The following is a 19627-nucleotide window of genomic DNA, read 5'->3' as shown; positions in this document are numbered from 1 at the left end:
TCTCTTGATGTAGTAACAATTGATTTCCGGATTTTAAGGAATAGAAAATCTTCATAATCTAAATAAGATTTGATTCTTCAGAATTTGCGGAAATTAGGATTTTCTTTGATTAAATGCATAATCTGCCTCTATTGCTGCGTCCGATATTTTGCTATAAATTGACCTCTTCCGTTTCATTTATTTTCAACACTCCTATAATATTCTTTCTTATTTCATACATCCCAATAGATTGTGAAAATGCTTAATCCAGTTCTGATTCTTGATATTTTCCTGGCTATCGTATCCTTCATTCTTCTTTTTCATCTGCCACCAGAGGAAGTTATTTTCTTCTACTATTACCTTGGGGTTATAGTGTTTTTCATTCTCCCGTGTCTTTATATTGCTATACGCATTGATATACACGGTTTGTAATTTCGGGATCGTTATCGGGCTTTATATTCTCCATTATATTTCGGAGCTTCATGCTTTCGTTTTCTCTTCCCGACCTTAAGTTAAGCGAATAATGGTCCAGAATTCGTAGCTATTCATTTCGGAATGAACATAGTTAATGTTCTAAGAAAGAAATTGTAATGGCACGATATTGATTTGTCAAATTATCAGAATATCTGGAAAAGACCGAATCATCAAGAAAAATATTTTCTTGATCTGTTTAGAGGTTAAATAGAATGAAAGAGTTATGTAACATGGTTCATGATGAGGGTATGATCTGAGAACCTTTATCACGTTCCATTAGAAACTCAGCATGACTTACTGTAATATAATCACGTTGATCAAGTGTCATTATATTATACTAACTCATGCTTCAGCTCCCAACACCACTTTCAAAATATTCATATTTTAAACTTGAAAGTTTCAGAATTTAGAAGCTAAAATAGTTTCTTTTATGATATAACACAGATATCGCAAGGAGAAAATTGATTTCCGATACGAATGATTATGAAATTATCTCCAGAAATATGGAGGATATTTATAATGAAAGATTCGATGATATCTTAGAATTTCTAATATCAGAGGATGATGAAGAATATTGTCCGCAAGGGTTTAGATTCGGAAGCAAGGTATTCGTTAATGGCTTCAGCAGATACTGAATCATTTGGATTCTTTGAAGGCAGATTTCGTCCTTATGATTTATCCACAGCCTCTTTCATACTTTGCTCCATCCGTTTTCCAGTTCCAAACTTTCTCTTTTTCTGAGCTTTGCCAGCACACTATCCTTTATCATCAAACTTTTTACTGTTAAGGTCGTTTATAGTTTTTGCTGCTTTATCAGCATTTTTTTCAAGATTTCGAGAACTAGTTCGTAGTTTAAGGTGTTTTTCAGAAACTTCACATTCGAAATCTGTAAGTCTAGAAGATAGATGTTATCTATATATAACTGTTGTCGTAGAAAATGCTGCGAGATTCAAAATACTGGTTGCTAATTCCCGGTAGTTGGTATGGCAATTATTGTTACAAGATGTGGATGAGTACATGATAGGGTTTTAATGAGTATAATGATTTTTCAGAAGGTCAAGGATTAATGAAGTTGTTAGTAAATTTACTGCTAATGTGGTGGAACATAAAAGGTTCCCCGGTAACAAAAACATATATGTCAAGGTTACAATAAGGTTAATCTGAAAAGTCAAAGTTGACTGGTTGAAAGTGTGATAAAACTGGATACTTTGAAAAGGATGGCAAGATTATTTTCAGTAATAACAACGCTAAAGGATCTTTCACATTTTTGAAGTCAAAGTATAGCTTTGAAAGATGTAGAGATCTAAGAATGATGTCACCCGTTAAATCTTGACTTGGATTCTGATCCGTCAATATCAGAATATGTAATTGAATTTGTATGGAAACGATTGTATATCGCTGTGAGCATAGTTAATAATTTTTGAATCAAAATTGAAGAATGTACAGTGTAACATATTAATTGTGAACTTATATATTCCTGAGTATTACCTACCCGTTAAAGATTTCACAATTAATATTTTGTACAAAAGAATTTTCATTACAGTCTTTATGAAAATATATGTATGTATATTTCTTCAGATGTAATACAGATTTAATGAGTTAATATCATATTAAGCTCATTTGATTTTTAACTTGAATTAGAAATGAATAATCTCTAAAACATTAGAGATTACATAATCTTCGCGGAGTATTTCACTAATAAAATCAATACTTCATTATTTATTCTTATTGATATTCCTTGGTGAAGGGTGTTGATATTCTTGGAATTCTTGCAAACTTCGCAAGGTGCAAATGATGTTTTCTAGAAAGTTTCGAGTGCATCGAAGATGAAAGTGTAAAATCAACCATGCTATTGAATAATACACTTGGTTTATTATGAAATGAAATTCATTGAATTGAAACAGAGATTGTAGTTATCGATGATTAAGCCGTTAATGAAGGATGTACATCATTGCATATTAGTAATATGAACTAACCGAGTAGTACCTACCAGTTAAGATTCACACGTAATAGCTTAGTACGAAAATATTTATTTTGATTTCAAAATTCATATATATTAAATATACATAAAATTTCTTCAGGGGAAATGAGTTAATACTTCATCGGTTATTGTTGCTGGTATTTCTTGGTAACTACGGTGCGTATGACGTTGATGCTAGTGGAACAGATTGTGAAGTTGAGGTTTGCGATGCGGATGTTGTTGGTGGTGGTAATGGTACTGTTGGTGTTGTTGTCGGTGGTACTGTTGATGCCGGTGATGCTGCTGGTGTTTGTAACCTTTGCACCATATTCTCCAAAGCCACTACCCGAGCACGAAGCTCGTTGACTTCTTCTACTACACCGGGATGATTGGCGGTTCGGACGAGCGGATGAATAAGATCCAGAATTTGAGATAGTATATTATCGTGACGAGATACTCTGGAAATGAGAGAGAAAATGGTGTCTCGAACATGTTCGCCAGTAAGTGCTTCAGGTTCTTCGCCAAGAGGGTAATGTGGTGGGTGAAAGGGATCGCCTTCTTCTTGTCTCCAATAATTAAGTAGGCTACGAACCCATCCCCAATTCATCCAGAATAGATGATGGCTAATTGGTTGATCCATTCCGGTTACACTGTCTTCGGAATTCAGGTGAATATCCATATCGGAATAGCTGTCAGAGTTTGAACTAGATACGGGATCCATCTTGTATAAATAGGGAGATGATTTTTGATATGAATTAGATTATAGAATTTAGTTTGGTATTCTTCAATACATAATTTACATATGTATATATAATACCAAATTCCATAAATCACGGAGAAATTTTCGGAAGATATCAGGAAAAGTTTACAGTAACAGATACGCTAAGATATGAATTTTTGTCTATACACTATTTATGCAATAAATGCAGGTAAACGTGTCTAGACTTAAGAATGATAAGCATGTAATTTTCGACAAGAAATGATAAGCAAAACTTTTAACTTGCAGACACGGTCGAAGTCCAGACTTACTAATGCATCTTAACAACTATCAGTTAGACACATTCATGCAAGACCTGATTCGCTAGGACCAACGCTCTGATACCAACTGTGACGATCTCTCCAAATCCATATGGACGAACACGTCATTCATTGATTTCATTACGAGGTATTTGACCTCTATATGATACGTTTTGTAAACATTGCATTCTTTTGAAAAGGCACACCATAAATGAATATTTAAATCAAAGGTTTTCGACATCTGATGATTTCTACATATAGACAATCACCATAAATAATAGTTTACAACATCATTTCTGTTGACAATGCAGTCAAAATAAGATACATGGTGATGATTTGGTAAATGCAACGTCTCCTTGAAAAATATGTCATGTAAGACTCCATGCACATAGCTTGTTTAACATCTAAGCAAACAGCGAAAGACTTCTAGGAAACCTGAGAATAAACATGCTAACAAGTGTCAACACAAAGGTTGGTGAGTTCATAGTTTTAATGTTGCTCATAATCTGTATATAAAGGTTGATCACAAGATCTCAGTTGTTTTATTCAAAACTTTTATCAGGTTTGTGAGTTAATGTTTCACATCATCTGTATATAAAAGTAAACCACAAGGTTCCAGTTGTTTTCATTCAAAACGTTTATCAATAGGTTTTACATAAAAGGTGGACCACAAGATTTTAGTTGTTTCATCCGAAATGTTTATTAATTGGTTCTACAAAGTTGAGCACCCTGGTAATCAAGCCTTAACGTTTATAATAAGTACCCCTCGTTTAACATGCAACCAACATGTACAATACACGCAATCCAACGTGTACTAACTTCAAATAGCATACATCTGTTTTATAGTTCAGGCTAGGGTTTCTATACCTGGAACAGACGGGGATGTCAAGCCCTATGGATCCATATACAACTATTCGCGCCCACCAGTTCTTATAACCGGCAGTTACTAGTTACCAAAGTTAAGGGATTTTCGGTTCAAACTCAGTGTAGAATTTAGTATGTACTTGTATCCATTTTGTAAAACAGTTTATAAAACTGCGCATGTATTCTCAGCCCAAAAATATATATAGAAAAAGGGATCATATGAAACTCACGCATATAAATCTAGTATTTTCAGTATTTATAAACAGTCGCATGTATTCTCAGCCCAAAAATATATTGAGTAAAAGGGATCATATGAAACTCACGCATATAAATATTGTATATCGGTTAATAAAACATTTGCATGTATTCTCAGCCCAAAAAATGTAGAGAGTAAAAGGGATCTTATGAAACTCACGCATATAAATATTGTATATCGGTTAATAAAACATTTGCATGTATTCTCAGCCCAAAAAATGTAGAGAGTAAAAGGGATCTTATGAAACTCACTATTTAATATTGATATACAATATTGTAGAAAAGCACGTAGACGCATTGGAGATGATAAACACGAGGTTTGATTCACAAAAATACCCTCGAACATTACCCATAATTTCCTTGGCAATAACCCATATTTTCTTTAGCTCTAGCTCGCTTGGAAACACGTTTTGAAAATTACTTGGACAGCACTCCGTCGTAATATTTTATGTACATTATTATTTTTGTATCGCAAAAATAATAACACTAATAATAAAAATAATAAGATTAATAATAATCTTATTAATAATAATAATAATAATAATAATAATAATAATAATAATAATAATAATAATAATAATAATAATAATAATAATAATAATAATAATAAATAATATTACGGAGTATATCTATATTTGTGTATGTGTGTGATTATCTCGAGCCAAAAACTGCAATTTATAGCAATCATACCTGAAAAAGTACCCCATGCGATCGCATGGGATTTGTGCTTCAAGGCCATGCGATCGCATGGAACCCTGGGACAGCTCACAAATTTTTAACTTCTTGTTTGTCGACATAATTTTATATTATATATAATATATTTAATTTATATAATTAATTATATATTATATTAAATTAACATGCATAGTTGACTTGTAATTTTTGTTCTGATAAGTCGTATGTCATCACTCGACTTATGTCCCGGTTCCGGTTTTTCGAATGCCCTTTCGTACGCTGAGAAAACTAGTACTTTTCGTTTCATGACTCGTACCTTTGTCAAAATATAAACTTAAATTATCCCTAAATTATATCACTCAAAGTGTATCTTAAACTTTCGAGTGTTTTGGTCATTTACTTTTATAAATTATCGTCTCGTTATTTGTTAAAATACATTTTAAAATAGTGTTTACTGTAGCAAAGTTGCAAAGTTACTGTAGCAAAGTCAATTTTTACTGTAGCTATTTACTGTAGCAAAGTCAATTTCACTGTAGCAAATAGTGATTTTCGCAAACACTGTAGCATTTTGGGTACTGTAGCAATTTGAAAATACTGTAGCAAATTAGTGTTTTACTGGTTCATCTTAAACGCTTTAGTTAACTTATCTGAATATCAATTGAATCAATAAACGAATGTTACTATCGTTTACTAAATAACTTTAAATCATATATATTCAATTAGATATATAAACCAATAAGTTTAATGTACGGTATCATGCAATTAAAAATTGTTACCTTTTCAAGTTATAGTATATATGTATCTATTTACATATAATTGTTCGCGAATCGTCGAAAACAATCGAAGGGTTTTTAAATATATAAAAGTAGTTCAAAAATTTTGAGATTCAGTTTTACAGACTTTGCTTATCGTGTCGGAAATGTTAATCATATAAAGATTAAGTTTAAATTTGGTCAGAAATTTCCGGGTCATCACATAATTATGACCCGTTGAACCCGATACTACTTTTAAACCTTTTTAACCCCAAAGCACTTTTGACCCGTTTCAACCTGAACCAATTTTGACCCATTTTAACCCGAATTTGTTTTTGACCAATTTTAACCCCTAACCACTTTTTTTATACGGAGTACTTCTTTTCAGTAAAACCCTCATTTCATTAACTTTATGTCACACGATTTAAAAGAAAAATACCTGAAGAAAAAACTAAATAACTCCTTAACGGTTAGCGTTGGCGAATCTCTCGATCATCCTTCTTTTGGATTGCATAGCTGCACCAAATACATAAAACTGATTAATAGGTACACATTTATATGGGTAGTTAATGGTTATGTTTACTAAATAACTAATCAAATAATCCGTTGAATGATTTTTTGCCAAAGAAAACTCAAGTAAGTTACGTAAACAAACAAAAACATACAAATTGTACAGTACATTAAAAAAACTTTCAAATCAAAAGTCACCTAAAAGAGATCCTTTTATTCCATAAAAAGTAAGTCTTTTATATCATTAGCGATTGCAGGGACTGCTGTGTTTAAGCAAGTCAAAAATAAAATAAATGCCCAAGTATATCATTGCAACGTTTATCTATTGGGATTGAATACATCATATCAAATATGCATAAATATTTTAACAATAAGTAGGGTCAGGTTGAATATAGTAAATCAGAGAGTCAGTGTTGTTCCTGACCCATTTTGACTGTATTCGAGATGACCCGTTAACAATCCAACCAGAATAATATACACTCCTTGCTTCTTCAGGACCATATAGTTTGTTATCAACTGCTTCAATAATATATCAACATATATCAAAATGGAAAACAGATGAAACGAAAAAAATAATACAACTTTTAACAAATATCCCAAAACTTTTTCAATATACCTTTCAATCTCATCAAGCATCTTGTCCGCATTTGGTTTAGAATTGTGACCACACTGCAATAAGAGACTTGTCTCAGTGGTTAACTTAGGTGGCAATTTCAACCCATTTATAGAAAATTTTGGTCAATTTGGGTCTTCGTTATTCTCTTAACATCCAATGGGTAAAAGTAGATAAAAATAGAAAACTCACCATAAGAGAGTCTAAGGTTCCTGAAATATCATATGAACGAAAATGACATTAGAAGTCAGTTTACATCTTCACACAGAATGATTTATGAAAATAACAGTTAATCACTTAATTTAATTACTAAACAAACTAAATAGCAGTAATCAACCTTTATATGGCAACTTGATTACATAAAAGCGTCAACAAAAACAGTAATTAACTTGTTCATTCACATCGTAGTCATATGAGATAAAATATCAAATAACATAATACAAATCAATGAGATTAAAAACTGAAAAAAAAATATATATGAAGTCAAACACCTAAACACACCTCTTTATACTTAGATAGTATTCACATCTATCAAGTGGCAGTCTTCGTACATTCGCTGCCACCACTTTTCATTTTCAAAGTTGTATAGTATACCATCATCACCATGTGATTCTACAGCAAAGACAACCTATGTAACATATGATTACATGTGTAAAAATAAAAAAAAATAAAAATTTAAGTAAAATAAACGAAGATTACCAAATCCAAAGTTTAACGTAAGAATTAGAATAGATGCATATCCAAATGAGCCAAAATTGAAACTCACGTGATGAATCGATACGTTTTAAAGGTAAATTTAATAAAACTTAACTGAGGTTTAATTTTGAAGCAAACATGAAATATTAAGAAATATTTTGTTGCATCTTTTAACAAATAAAACTAAAACCTTAGATACTAAATCAACTACTAACTATAATTTGAAGGAAAAATGAAATACAAAAGAGGTGTAAACAGTTACATATCATGATAAAAAAAATTCCTAAAAATTCATACCATATAACCTCATTTCTTCCAGACATTTCATCGAATACCTTTCATGCACTCACATAAACAGTATGCAACTTTAGCATTCGACACCTGCATTGTATAGACTCGAATAAATGAAACATACTCTATCATATTCCAATTTGAAGCTTACTGAATCTAATTCCTAATTCAATAATTAGTGTTCATCGAAACATTACCCTTTTTAACCTTCGAGCCCACAAAGTAGGCCGGAGAGACATTTTGACACTTTTCGCCCAAAATGATATAATATGGGTTAACAACACGTTTTCTGATTCAGCGGACCCGGGTGACCCAAAATCATCCAAAATCAGATTCTAAATGTGTTGGAAACTACAAATCCTCATAATTATCCAAACTGTTCAAAATATGCACCTCTACCTTAATATGATTGGAAATGAATCGGTCAGATCAAATAATGAAAACAATATTCAACATATTTAGAAATTAAAGTGAGTAGTAGTAAATAGACGGGTCACGTGGATCGGGTAACAGGGCAAATGGGTTATATCAAATAAAGTAACTATCTATACGTTACAATCTATATATGTGATCCACCAGGAGGTTAAAGGCATTAAAATCAACTTCATCAATTTTTCCCATTTGATAAGTGTGATCTGAGACACAAAACAATATGAACCATGAATAGATACACATACAATGTTAGTATGCTTCTTTGGGATTTCATCTTCAGTATTAATCTCATCAAGTGCAGCCAAAAGCTTTTCATTTGAAAGTTTTAAATTCGTATGTAGATCCACTTTATGTAGTTTCACTTTTTATCTGTCAAATTAGCCAACAACTAAACATATGTTACATTCTGAGCAATCATTTTTATCACATCACCAAATGATTTAATTACCTCATGTAAATAATATCTAAATGACACATTTAGTAAAGCCACCTCAATAGTAAAGGCAAAGGTCAAAGATTGGATCTTAAACTGACTCCTACCTAAATTGATTCGTTACATTATCTTCATTCTCTATGATTCGTATATCAGCTGCAATCATTAAAAGCTTGAATTACAAACATTTTAGCACAATCAAGAAAAAAAAACACAGGACCATAAAAGAAATCATAAAAGTGCATGGTTACAAAACAATGATTCTTATTAATCTCAGAATATAAATCTGCTTACAAATATTATAAGAAATCCGAATGTATACCTGAATCCAATCGTTAGGACGAATAAACATAATTAGGTTATATGATGACTTTTATAAAATTCAGGAAAAACATAAACCTCGTTAAATTTATGATACTTGGCTTTATTAATGTATTAATGTTGCATAATACATAAGAATTATATTATGGGGATTTGGCAACACATAGAATTAAGATAGATGGAGGATGACAGATAGAATACAAACCTAAAAATTGGAGAAAAACGATAGTGATTTGTCCAAAAACAATAACCGTCTTCGATCAAGTTTGATGATTTAAACGCGATGCATAAGATGAGAATTGCAGAAGATCCCATTTGGTAAACCCTAATAAGGAAACACACATGAAACAGCTGATCGAAATTGTTTGGTTTCTTTTGAAATCCTAATAATTTTGTGGAAACCGCTAGATGTAAATTAGAAAGCCCTAATTGAAGAAAAAGTCCGAACTGTTTCATAGAATGAGAGAAAGAAATCGATTTTTGATTTAGGTTTCAATTGATAGGAACATAGTTTAATTCTTTATACACAGGTGGTTCAGAACGAATTTGAAGAATGGATTGATTGGTTTTTTTTTTATCTGAGAGGAAATACGAATGGAAGATGAGAGAGATAGTGGATGAAATTTGTCTGCGGTTTCTATTGGGTTATTTTGATAGTGGACACGTGTTGGAGGAGTAGTGTGACACTTGTCAATCAGTGAGTAAAGGGAGGGGCTTCTGACACATTGGCAGGGAATGTCACGCTTTATGTGATGAAGGGATATATATATATATATATATATATATATATATATATATATATATATATATATATATATATATATATATATATATATATATATATGCAAGATCAGTGAGGAAGTAACCAATCGGGGGAAGCGGGAGAAAGCAAAAAAAAAAAATTCGTTTTTTTGGAATTTTTTTTTCAGGCATCAAGATCACACGAACATATGAACATTTAGAAAAGACACTTCGTGATGAATGTTATTATTTAGGCGGGAAAATGATCGACAAAAATAACATTTAAGATAATATTGTTCGTGAAGAATGTTAACGTTTTTTTATCATGTTTTGTGAAGTAAAATTTAGCCCGATTTAAAGTTTAGGGTTTAGGGTTTAGGGTTTGGTGTTTTGGGTTTATGGAATAAACCCAAAACACCAAACCCTAAACCCTAAACTCTAAACCGTTTGTGTTAAAAACTCAATCTAAATCCTAAATCTAAACCCTAAATCTAAACCCTAAACCCTAAATTTCTAAACTCTAATATCTAAACCCTATAAACCCTAATATCTGAACCCTAATATCTAAAACCTCAACATACGCTCGAAAAACACGATAATTGTTATATATTAGTTCTTCGAGCGTTTTCCCGCCAAAATAAAAACATTTATCACAAAGTGTCTTTATTAAATGTTCATATTTTCATCCAATCTATAATGTTCGTGAACAAAGTTTTTTTTTAAAAAGATTTTGCTTTTCCCCGATTGGTTACTTCCCTCTTGATCCTACCACTATATATATATATATATATATATATATATATATATATATATATATATATATATATATATATATATATATATATATATATATATATATATAACACCCTGATTTTTTTTTTTAAATCACAGCGGAAGTCTTAATTCACATAAATACCCTTAGTTAAATACAAACATGATTATCACAAATCATTAGCTAGTTACTTATTACAAACCACCGGTGTTACGTTAAACAACTAGTTACATATTTATAAAAGTTAAGACATCAGAGTTCGTCTTGTCAAACATATTGTCAACCCGACGCCCGTCCCTACCAGCATTAATATCCAAAACCTGCAAGGGAGGAGGTGAGGGGGGTTAGCACGAGGCTAAGTGAATGGAATCATCTAACAGATCTAGCATACAGTACCAACTTGTACAAATACAGCAACTACAACAATCCATAACAGGCAACTGACAACTAATAACTAGCAACTATCAACTGGCAACAATCAACTAGCAACTATGCTCCAACTAGAGACTCGGCGGCTTGTACGAGCACGCGACCACTAGCTGATCAGTCTAGCGTCTACCGAAAGTCCTTACTACTGAATCTCCAGTATAGTAAATCCACACGCAGGTGATGCGTCATTCAGTACTATACTCAACAAACAGTAGCCAACTGGACCCAACCACAACAAGGTTGACCTCTCTGAGCTGAACCTAACAACAATAGGTTCCAACAGGCAACTACAACTTGTGCACACAACTGTTAAGCAACTACCACTACGAACAACTGTCCCTACGACTAGCATGACAACTCTACAATGATCATTATTACAACATATCTACTAAGCATAGCAACTAAAACAGTATAACATAGTAGCACAACTTGCTACTCTATACTACACTCGGAGATAATCCCACTCACCGATTACCAGCTACAGCCGAGTTATCTTACTTCTGAGCTTCTTCCTTGTTCTTATCACCTGAGAACAATACAACGAAGTCAATATACATATCTCAATCAATATTATAATCAAATCATACTATAAACTAGGTCATAACACCATATATTCATAATTTTATGAGTCTACATCATGACTCCATTCAATAATGGCATACATGTGCGTGCAAAACACGACATACACACTAAAACTCCTTTTCCGACTCAAAAACAGTTTGATCTAGTTTCTAAAAGTTCGCCATTGAAAAGTATTCTTTATTACGATTCCAACAATAGTTTATTCATCAAAAACGGAGTTACGTTTTGAAAGTTACGCCCGTTTCAATTTCATAAAAGGTACTGTAGCAAATAGTGGCACTGTAGCAACTCGGGCACTGTATCAAATAGTGACACTGTAGAAACTCGGTACTGTAGCAAATAGTGACATTGTAGCAGCTCTGGTACTGTAGCAACTCGGTACTGTAGCAAAATACTGTAGCAACTGGGTTTCGAACTGCTTCGCTGATTTTGAGCATTTTTCGCCCAAAACTCGATTTTTGAGTGTTTTTGATCAAATTGTAAGCACATGAAAGCTACTAAACATATATACAACCTATTTCTAACATCAATTAACACTAACAAACACAATTCAACAAGATTCAAGCTAAAAAACAAACTTTTATTCAAGAACACAAAAACCCATTTTTCTAACAATCAAAGCATGGATTCAAGTAAACAAACCTGATTAGATGATCACAAGTAAGATAATAATCACTCCTTAAAGTCTCTTGATCCAATTCTAGCTTAAATTAAATTAGGGTTTCAAGTAGTGAGAAATTAGGTACGGGTTGTTTATTTGGAAGGTTCAAGAAAATGAGAGAAAAGGTTGATCTCAAGCTTACATATTTAAGTTAATACACAATACCCCATCACACACGGGTATTTATCAGTTATCTGAATTCTTTCGTACTTCGTTAGGAGGCCCTAACGGAGTCTAAATTAAACAAACGAACCTGTTCTGTGACCCTTATCACAAACTGGTCTAAACTAAACAACCAAATAATTATAAACATATAATTATTAAAATCACTAATTACACCATACCCAAGGGTATAATGGTCATTTAATCTAGGCCCAAAACGCGGGTGTTACAATATATATATATATATATATATATATATATATATATATATATATATATATATATATATATATATATATATATAGTAGAGGGATCAAATGAGAACTTTTTTGTGTGAGAACCCTGAGAACTCAAAAATACACTAAAATTCGAGCAAAAATGAGAAATTCGAGTAAAAAAACTCCATATTCGAGCAAAAAATAGGACACGGACGAGCAAAAAACATGATAGTCGAGCAAAAATGGAGAAAGTTGAACAAAAAAAAAGGACGAACAAAAATTTGATATTCGAACAAAAATGTGTTCTACATTTTTGAAATATGAACGCAAAAATGTAAAACACATAGGTAGTCGAACAAAAATTTTGATATTCGAACAAAAATGTGTTCTACATTTTTTTCGGAATTTTTTTTTTTTTTTGCTCTACTATGAAATTTTTGTTCGTCCGTGTTTTGTATTTTTGCTTGAATACCCCATTTTTTGCTCGAATTTAAGTGTATTTGGGTGTATTTTGGAGTTCCTAGAGTTCTCACACCAAAAAAGTTCTCGCTGGATCCTCTCTCTCTCTCTCTCTCTCTCTCTATATATATATATATATATATATGTGTGTGTGTGTGTGTGTGTGTGTGTGTGTGTGTGTATGTGTGTGTGTGTGTGTATAGTGGTAGGATAACCAATCGGGGGAAGCGGGGGAGCAAAACTTTGTTGTTTTCGTTTTTTGAAAATTTTTGTTCACGAACATTATAGATTAGATGAAAATATGAACATTTAGTAAAGACACTTTGTGATAAATGTTTTTATTTTGACGGGAAAATGCTAGAAGAAGTAATATATAATAATTATCGTGTTTTTCGAGCGTATGTTGAGATTTTAGATATTAGGGTTTATAGGGTTTAGATATTAGCGTTTAGAAATTTAGGGTTTAGGGTTTACATTTAGGATTTAGATTGAGTTTTTAACACGAACGGTTTAGAGTTTAGGGTTTACGGTTTGGGGTTTTGGGTTTAAGGACCAAACCCAAAACACCAAACCCTAAACCCTAAACCCTAAACTCTAAATCGGGCTAAATTTTGCTTCACAAAACATGAAAAAAAAAAAAAAAAAAAAAAAGTTAACATTCTTCACGATCAATATTATCTTGAATGTTATTTTTGTCGATCATTTTCCCGCCTAAATAATAATATTCATCACGAAGTGTCTTTTCTAAATGTTCATATTTTCGTGTGATCTTGATGCCTGAAAAAAAATTCCAAAAAACGAAAAGAAAAAAAAATTTGCTTCCCCCCACTTTCCCCCGATTGGTTACTTCCCCATTGATCCTGCACACACACACACACACACACACATATATATATATATATATATATATATATATATATATATATATATATATATATATATAGGGGCAGGTTCAAACGAGAACCACAAAAATAGCGAGAACTGCGAGAACTTTTTTAATTCATAGTTTTTATGCATTTAAATGCAACAAATTACATGTAAATGTTAACTAATGCTCATATTATCAACAAACATATGTTCATTACCACAAATTATATGTTAAATTGTTAATTATATGAAACTGTTCACATGTTCAGAAACAAATATGCACATGTGAACGAGAAACTATATATTTGATTATATAAGTAAAATATAAGTTTTTTCAAACTATTTTATGTTCATTTTTACTCTTCATCAACATTTATGGATGATTCAATCTAGTTACATGCGAAAATCTTTATAAATTCACAGTTCTCGCAGTTCTCGTCTTTTTTGTGGTTCTCGTTTGAACTTTTGACTATATATATATATATATATATATATATATATATATATATATATATATATATACTAGATTTTTTGAGCCTGTGCGATGCACGGTGGATATAATATAACTGATTATAAATGAATTTTTATTTAATTAGTATCAACAAATGATATAATTTTTTTTTAATCACCAAATAATTTTATTTAAATTTGTCGAACAAATATTTTTTATAAATTGTTCGATTATTCTATGATTAATGATTATAGCTACTTCATTAATTGGAGCAATAAACATAAAGATACCAGCATAGTTAAAGAACCCCACAAATGCGAAACGATCAATACGACATCTACTGCTTTGGCCAAAAAGGTAAACACACAACCATCAGCCCCAACTGATGACTTCTTAATACATTTTTTCTTTCTATTCGCTTCCATGCAAGTGTTAACCCTTTTCTTAGGTGCAATTAGTTCATTTTCACAATCAAATCGAGACACAAAAAAACAGGTTATACATAACAAACGAAGACTCTAGACAAACACGAAGCAAAAGATAAGTAAAAATAAACAAATAGATTTACCAACTAATAACCCACATTCAAAATAGTAATAATCAACTAATAGAAAACCATTGAATATACAACTAATAACCCAAATAGTAATAATCCAAATAGATTCAAAATAATCAACTAATAACCCAAATAGATTCAAAATAATAATAAACTAATAGTAATAATAAAATAATAACCCAAATAAATAAGATGAATATATAAACTTTAAAGTAAACGTATTTACTTTAATTATAGTACTAACGGTGTTGGTAGTTGTATATAGAGCACTTTAGACCAACAGTTACAGTTTTAACCTACTAATGGGTCGCTTGGCGCAATGTTTTTTATCTAAATAAATAAGGTATAAACATATTAAATATTACTCGCTAATATTTACATGTATATATAAACCAGAGATGCTAGCATGCCGGTGGACGGTAGCAAAGTCCATGGACTGGCTGCCAAATCTGAAGACGGCACGGAACCTGGTTGAAACGAAACAAAGTGCATCAGCAGAACCAATGACTGTCACATTGGCCGTGTTTTATGTATTTTTTGATGATGTGTATTCACAAACAAAAGTATTAGTGCTGGATCGGGACTGTGATGACCGCATAACGGCAGCATCTGCTGTTGCTACATAATGGACAGACGGAACAACAGCAGGCTGTAAACAGACACCAAATCAACGTTCACAACTACACAGTTCAATTTATGATAACGTAAATCAGATACGAATTAGTGAAACATAACAAAAACATACAGGCAAGTAGGCAACATCATTACCTGTGACAGAGATGGCTGAAATTGTCGATAGCCCTTCAATGAACATTGTTACAAATAACCGTTCATACCAACGAAATAAAAAATGATTTGGTAATAAAATTAACTTGTTGTAAAGCACACTTCAGGGAATACCTCTTTAATCGAGCAGCAGATTTCAAACAACCTAATCATAACCCAACCCATTTAGCTGTGTCTCATTAAATTCAAGCGAAAAAAATTAAGACATAACTCATAAAATCAAGCACACACAAAAATCACTTATACAGTCACCAACAAAAGAATTAATCATGTTATCTTATCCGTGTACTACATGTAATTGGGGAAAATCACAGTACAGTGAAAAAACCAAATAACCAGAAAAACATACCATCAGTTGGTTGGTACCATCAATCAGTTTTATCACCTTAAAACCTAATTTGTACCTGAAATCATCATGAGGAAACCCGTACCAATCCTTTACGATGTTGAAACCTGCAAATAAGCAAAGTACTCCCGAAAGAAAAAAGAAACAAAGCAAGTCTACAAAACTAAGAAAACCCATAAGCGTAAGCATAGTAGTTTAAATAACATAAGAAATAGAAATGAATGGTCAATATACTAAGTAATTAAGCTGTACCTGCTGCTAATTCAGTCTTTGCGCAGCTTCAGGACCTTCCGCCATTAGGACATTTGTATGAGCCCGTGCGCTGCATGAAAATTTTAAAATTAGTTTTAAATAAATTTTGTAACGAAGGCAAATATGCTTAAACATGTATTTTACCTGAAAAACTTAGTATATTCTTGAAAGTAAGTTACAAAAACGCTATATTTTACTTGGTCTATTGTATTTTACCCGAAAATAAGCAATGACCAATTTGACCTAACATGCACCTCTAGTCTGTCTCTATAGTTTTATCAAAATTCAAAAGCACTCTTTATTAATATGAAAAAACAGTCAAACGCCAAAGTAGTATATAAACCCTAAATCAAGTATAGAACAATACCGTTCGAGATGACAAATCGATCCTAATTGAAAGACCAGCATGAGCACGTCATAGAAGAACAGCAACTGTTTTCTGTAACATAAAAACGTGCTAAAACCTTAAATTAATATACAAAATAAAACGGAAAAAAATGGGCAGAGTAGTAGCTACCTAATTTGAATACTTAGAAGCAAGTACAGCTATCATATTTTAATATTTTATAATGGAGTTAATAACAAAAGTAAGTATTGCATATACATATACAATTACCAAATAATCTAATATTTTGCATATGCTATATTAAGAACTGTGTTTTTCATTTTCAGACAAAATAAGGGCTACCTGTTGCAGGATATGATTCACAATGACATGAGCATATATTCAACATAATACAAATTATAGCAAATTTACTCTTAACTAACATCTAACCTACATCTATAATTGAATTCAATTTATGAACACAATAATAACAAAGCTTCTGATATTCTTAAGTATAACACTGCATATTAATTCTCTAAAAGGTGTAGATTACATAAATGTTGAAAAAATATGTACACGAAATACAAAAAAAAAAAAAAACCAATGAAGTGATATTAATAATACATTTCATACAAACCCATGAAGAATAATTAGATAAGCATATTCAGACCTGTTTATCAGTTGGTTTAAGGGTGTTGAAGAAAGCTTTGTTCACAATTAGCCCATACAATCCGGCCGTGTTCCGCAGGCTAAAGTTAACGATCCTTTGGGTGGACTTAATGAATAAGTAGTGAAGAATCCAACGGTGCATATGCTGCGAATATGCATACACCTAATAAAAGGAACTAATTACACGGATTTATGCATATGGGTTAAATAATATAGGCAAATACTCTAAAACTTACAAACCTTATCAATAAAAGATGCAAGATAGCACCGATACGTTTGCTAAAAGGATGTTCCATTAAAAGTATAACCATCAAAATACTGCAACCCACAAAACAAATACACAATTAGTGCTGCTAGAAATATTCCTGGGTTACCTGAACTGCAACAATGTAAGACTAAGTTTTAATAGTATGTAAAATGACAATAATGTGACTTTAATTTTCAAGGAAAGTACCTGAAGAGAGGCCGATAGTTAAACACACAAACTTTTGACTGTACAGAACAATACAGATAGTTATGATAATTAATAAGTGAATAAAATTAAAGAAAAACTTTATGCTACTTCAGTTTGAATGAATTATAAAAGTGAACTTACAATATTTGTGATATCAAGTAGACAAAATAACACAAAAGTGACAAGAAACCACATCAAAATTTATAAACTTTCATTACATAAACTTTCCTTTTAACATTCATTAACTCCCATTATCTTTACAATCCGAACGTATTACTTTCACATATGCTACATTGTTAACTTGCTATTTACAGACAACATAAAAGAGCAGTTTCCAAAACAATACATCTCAATTGATGCTCTCTTGTTCTCCTTGTTTGGTAAGCGTCTGACATGATAAACGAACGATCCTACACTTACTTAAATCCTTATTTTAAAACTAATCATTCACAAGTAACAGTATCCAAATAAAATTAAGTACAGGTTCTCTAGCTGGTTTATGCATATTTATTTATATCCTAACTGTAAGACATCTGATCTCTAAATCTTTGTGTTACCGGTTCATTCAAGTAAATATCAAGTTCACCAAGTTACGTAATATCACATTTGTAACTTACAGCTAAAGAATAAAAAAGTTTCAATTTCAATGGTCACACAATTCCCCCATGGATCACAAATACCTAAACATTACATATAAGTTTCAGTTAAACTAATAGTATATTGTCCTAAGGCACATAACAATAGTACAGTAGTATAAATGAATACAAAATAGATTATTAGGGTTTCTGGACTAATGTAAATATATATTTAAAACCTGATACCTATTTATCTTGGAAAGAAGCTTATTTTCATTGATCTTACGGCCACCGTTTTCAGTAGTATTGCTTGCTCCTTCTTTCCATTTATCAGGAACAATTACTTTCGACAATTTCTTCTCACCTGTTTCAAAATACCCAATTATTGTAAACCCTAGAAACTAAATAATCACGTAATTGAATTATATACACAGAAAACAGTGCAATCAAATTGAAGATATTGGTTGAACAAACGTGAAAAATGTATAAATTGCAGAAATTGAAAACTTACACTTGTCGCAAACCATCGTTGATGGGGTTATTGCTTTGCAACCCTTTGAGTGTAGCAAAGGGAACGGAATGAATCTTTATATTTTTACAAAAGATTAAAGGAAAGATCGAATAAAAACACTAACAAAATAAAAACCCTAACCTTTCAAAAAGTGACCTGGTACATCTAGTGATGGCGGTTGTCCCGGTGCCGGTGCCGGTGCCGGTGCCGATGATGGCGAGAGGAGGATGGTAGGTGGGTTTTGTGAGATTGGTTGTTAGTATGGTTGTGTGAGAGTGAGAGTCGTAGAGATGAGAGGAGATGAGATGAGCAGATCTAATTTACAAAAACCTTGATAAATGTGTTCTTGAAAATGCTTTTTGCAACTGTAAAAAGTAAGTCTTGGAAAAAGACTAAATATTTAAATTTTAAACTCATGAGATTACTTGTGCCTGTGTATCTATGTTTATGTATAGGTAGTTTGTGAGGTAAAAAAAATATGAACAAATCTTGTATATGTTTAGATTTTATGTGAGTGTTACATCTATCATACATGACCT

The 19627-nt window shown here is 31.8% G+C and overlaps 1 protein-coding gene across 17 annotated transcripts; it reads right to left on the bottom strand.

Moving 5' to 3' along the window:
• Positions 1-15406: 15406 nt before the first annotated feature.
• LOC139885553 (uncharacterized) lies at positions 15407-19387 on the bottom strand. 17 transcript variants are annotated; one of them, XR_011771991.1, is made up of 11 exons: positions 19230-19387; positions 19089-19131; positions 18824-18941; positions 17789-17866; positions 17550-17711; positions 16922-16993; positions 16555-16624; positions 16361-16409; positions 16071-16101; positions 15939-15971; positions 15407-15850 (listed from the first exon to the last, which is right to left on the bottom strand). XR_011771991.1 is itself a non-coding variant. In XM_071869310.1 (5 exons), the coding sequence occupies exons 2-5, from the start codon at positions 16489-16491 to the stop codon at positions 15697-15699; spliced, it is 318 nt and encodes a 105-aa protein (XP_071725411.1). In that variant the 5' UTR covers positions 16492-16624; positions 16922-16997; the 3' UTR covers positions 15407-15696. The 17 variants fall into 17 exon arrangements, 1 of the variants encoding a protein (XP_071725411.1); XR_011771989.1 differs by having other exon boundaries at positions 16306-16624; XR_011771988.1 differs by having other exon boundaries at positions 16361-16624.
• Between the last annotated feature and the right edge of the window lie 240 nt (positions 19388-19627).

This window comes from Rutidosis leptorrhynchoides, chromosome 1, assembly GCF_046630445.1.
Source record: "Rutidosis leptorrhynchoides isolate AG116_Rl617_1_P2 chromosome 1, CSIRO_AGI_Rlap_v1, whole genome shotgun sequence".
Taxonomy (NCBI): Eukaryota; Viridiplantae; Streptophyta; class Magnoliopsida; order Asterales; family Asteraceae; genus Rutidosis; species Rutidosis leptorrhynchoides.
This window is presented reverse-complemented; position numbering and strand designations above follow the sequence as displayed.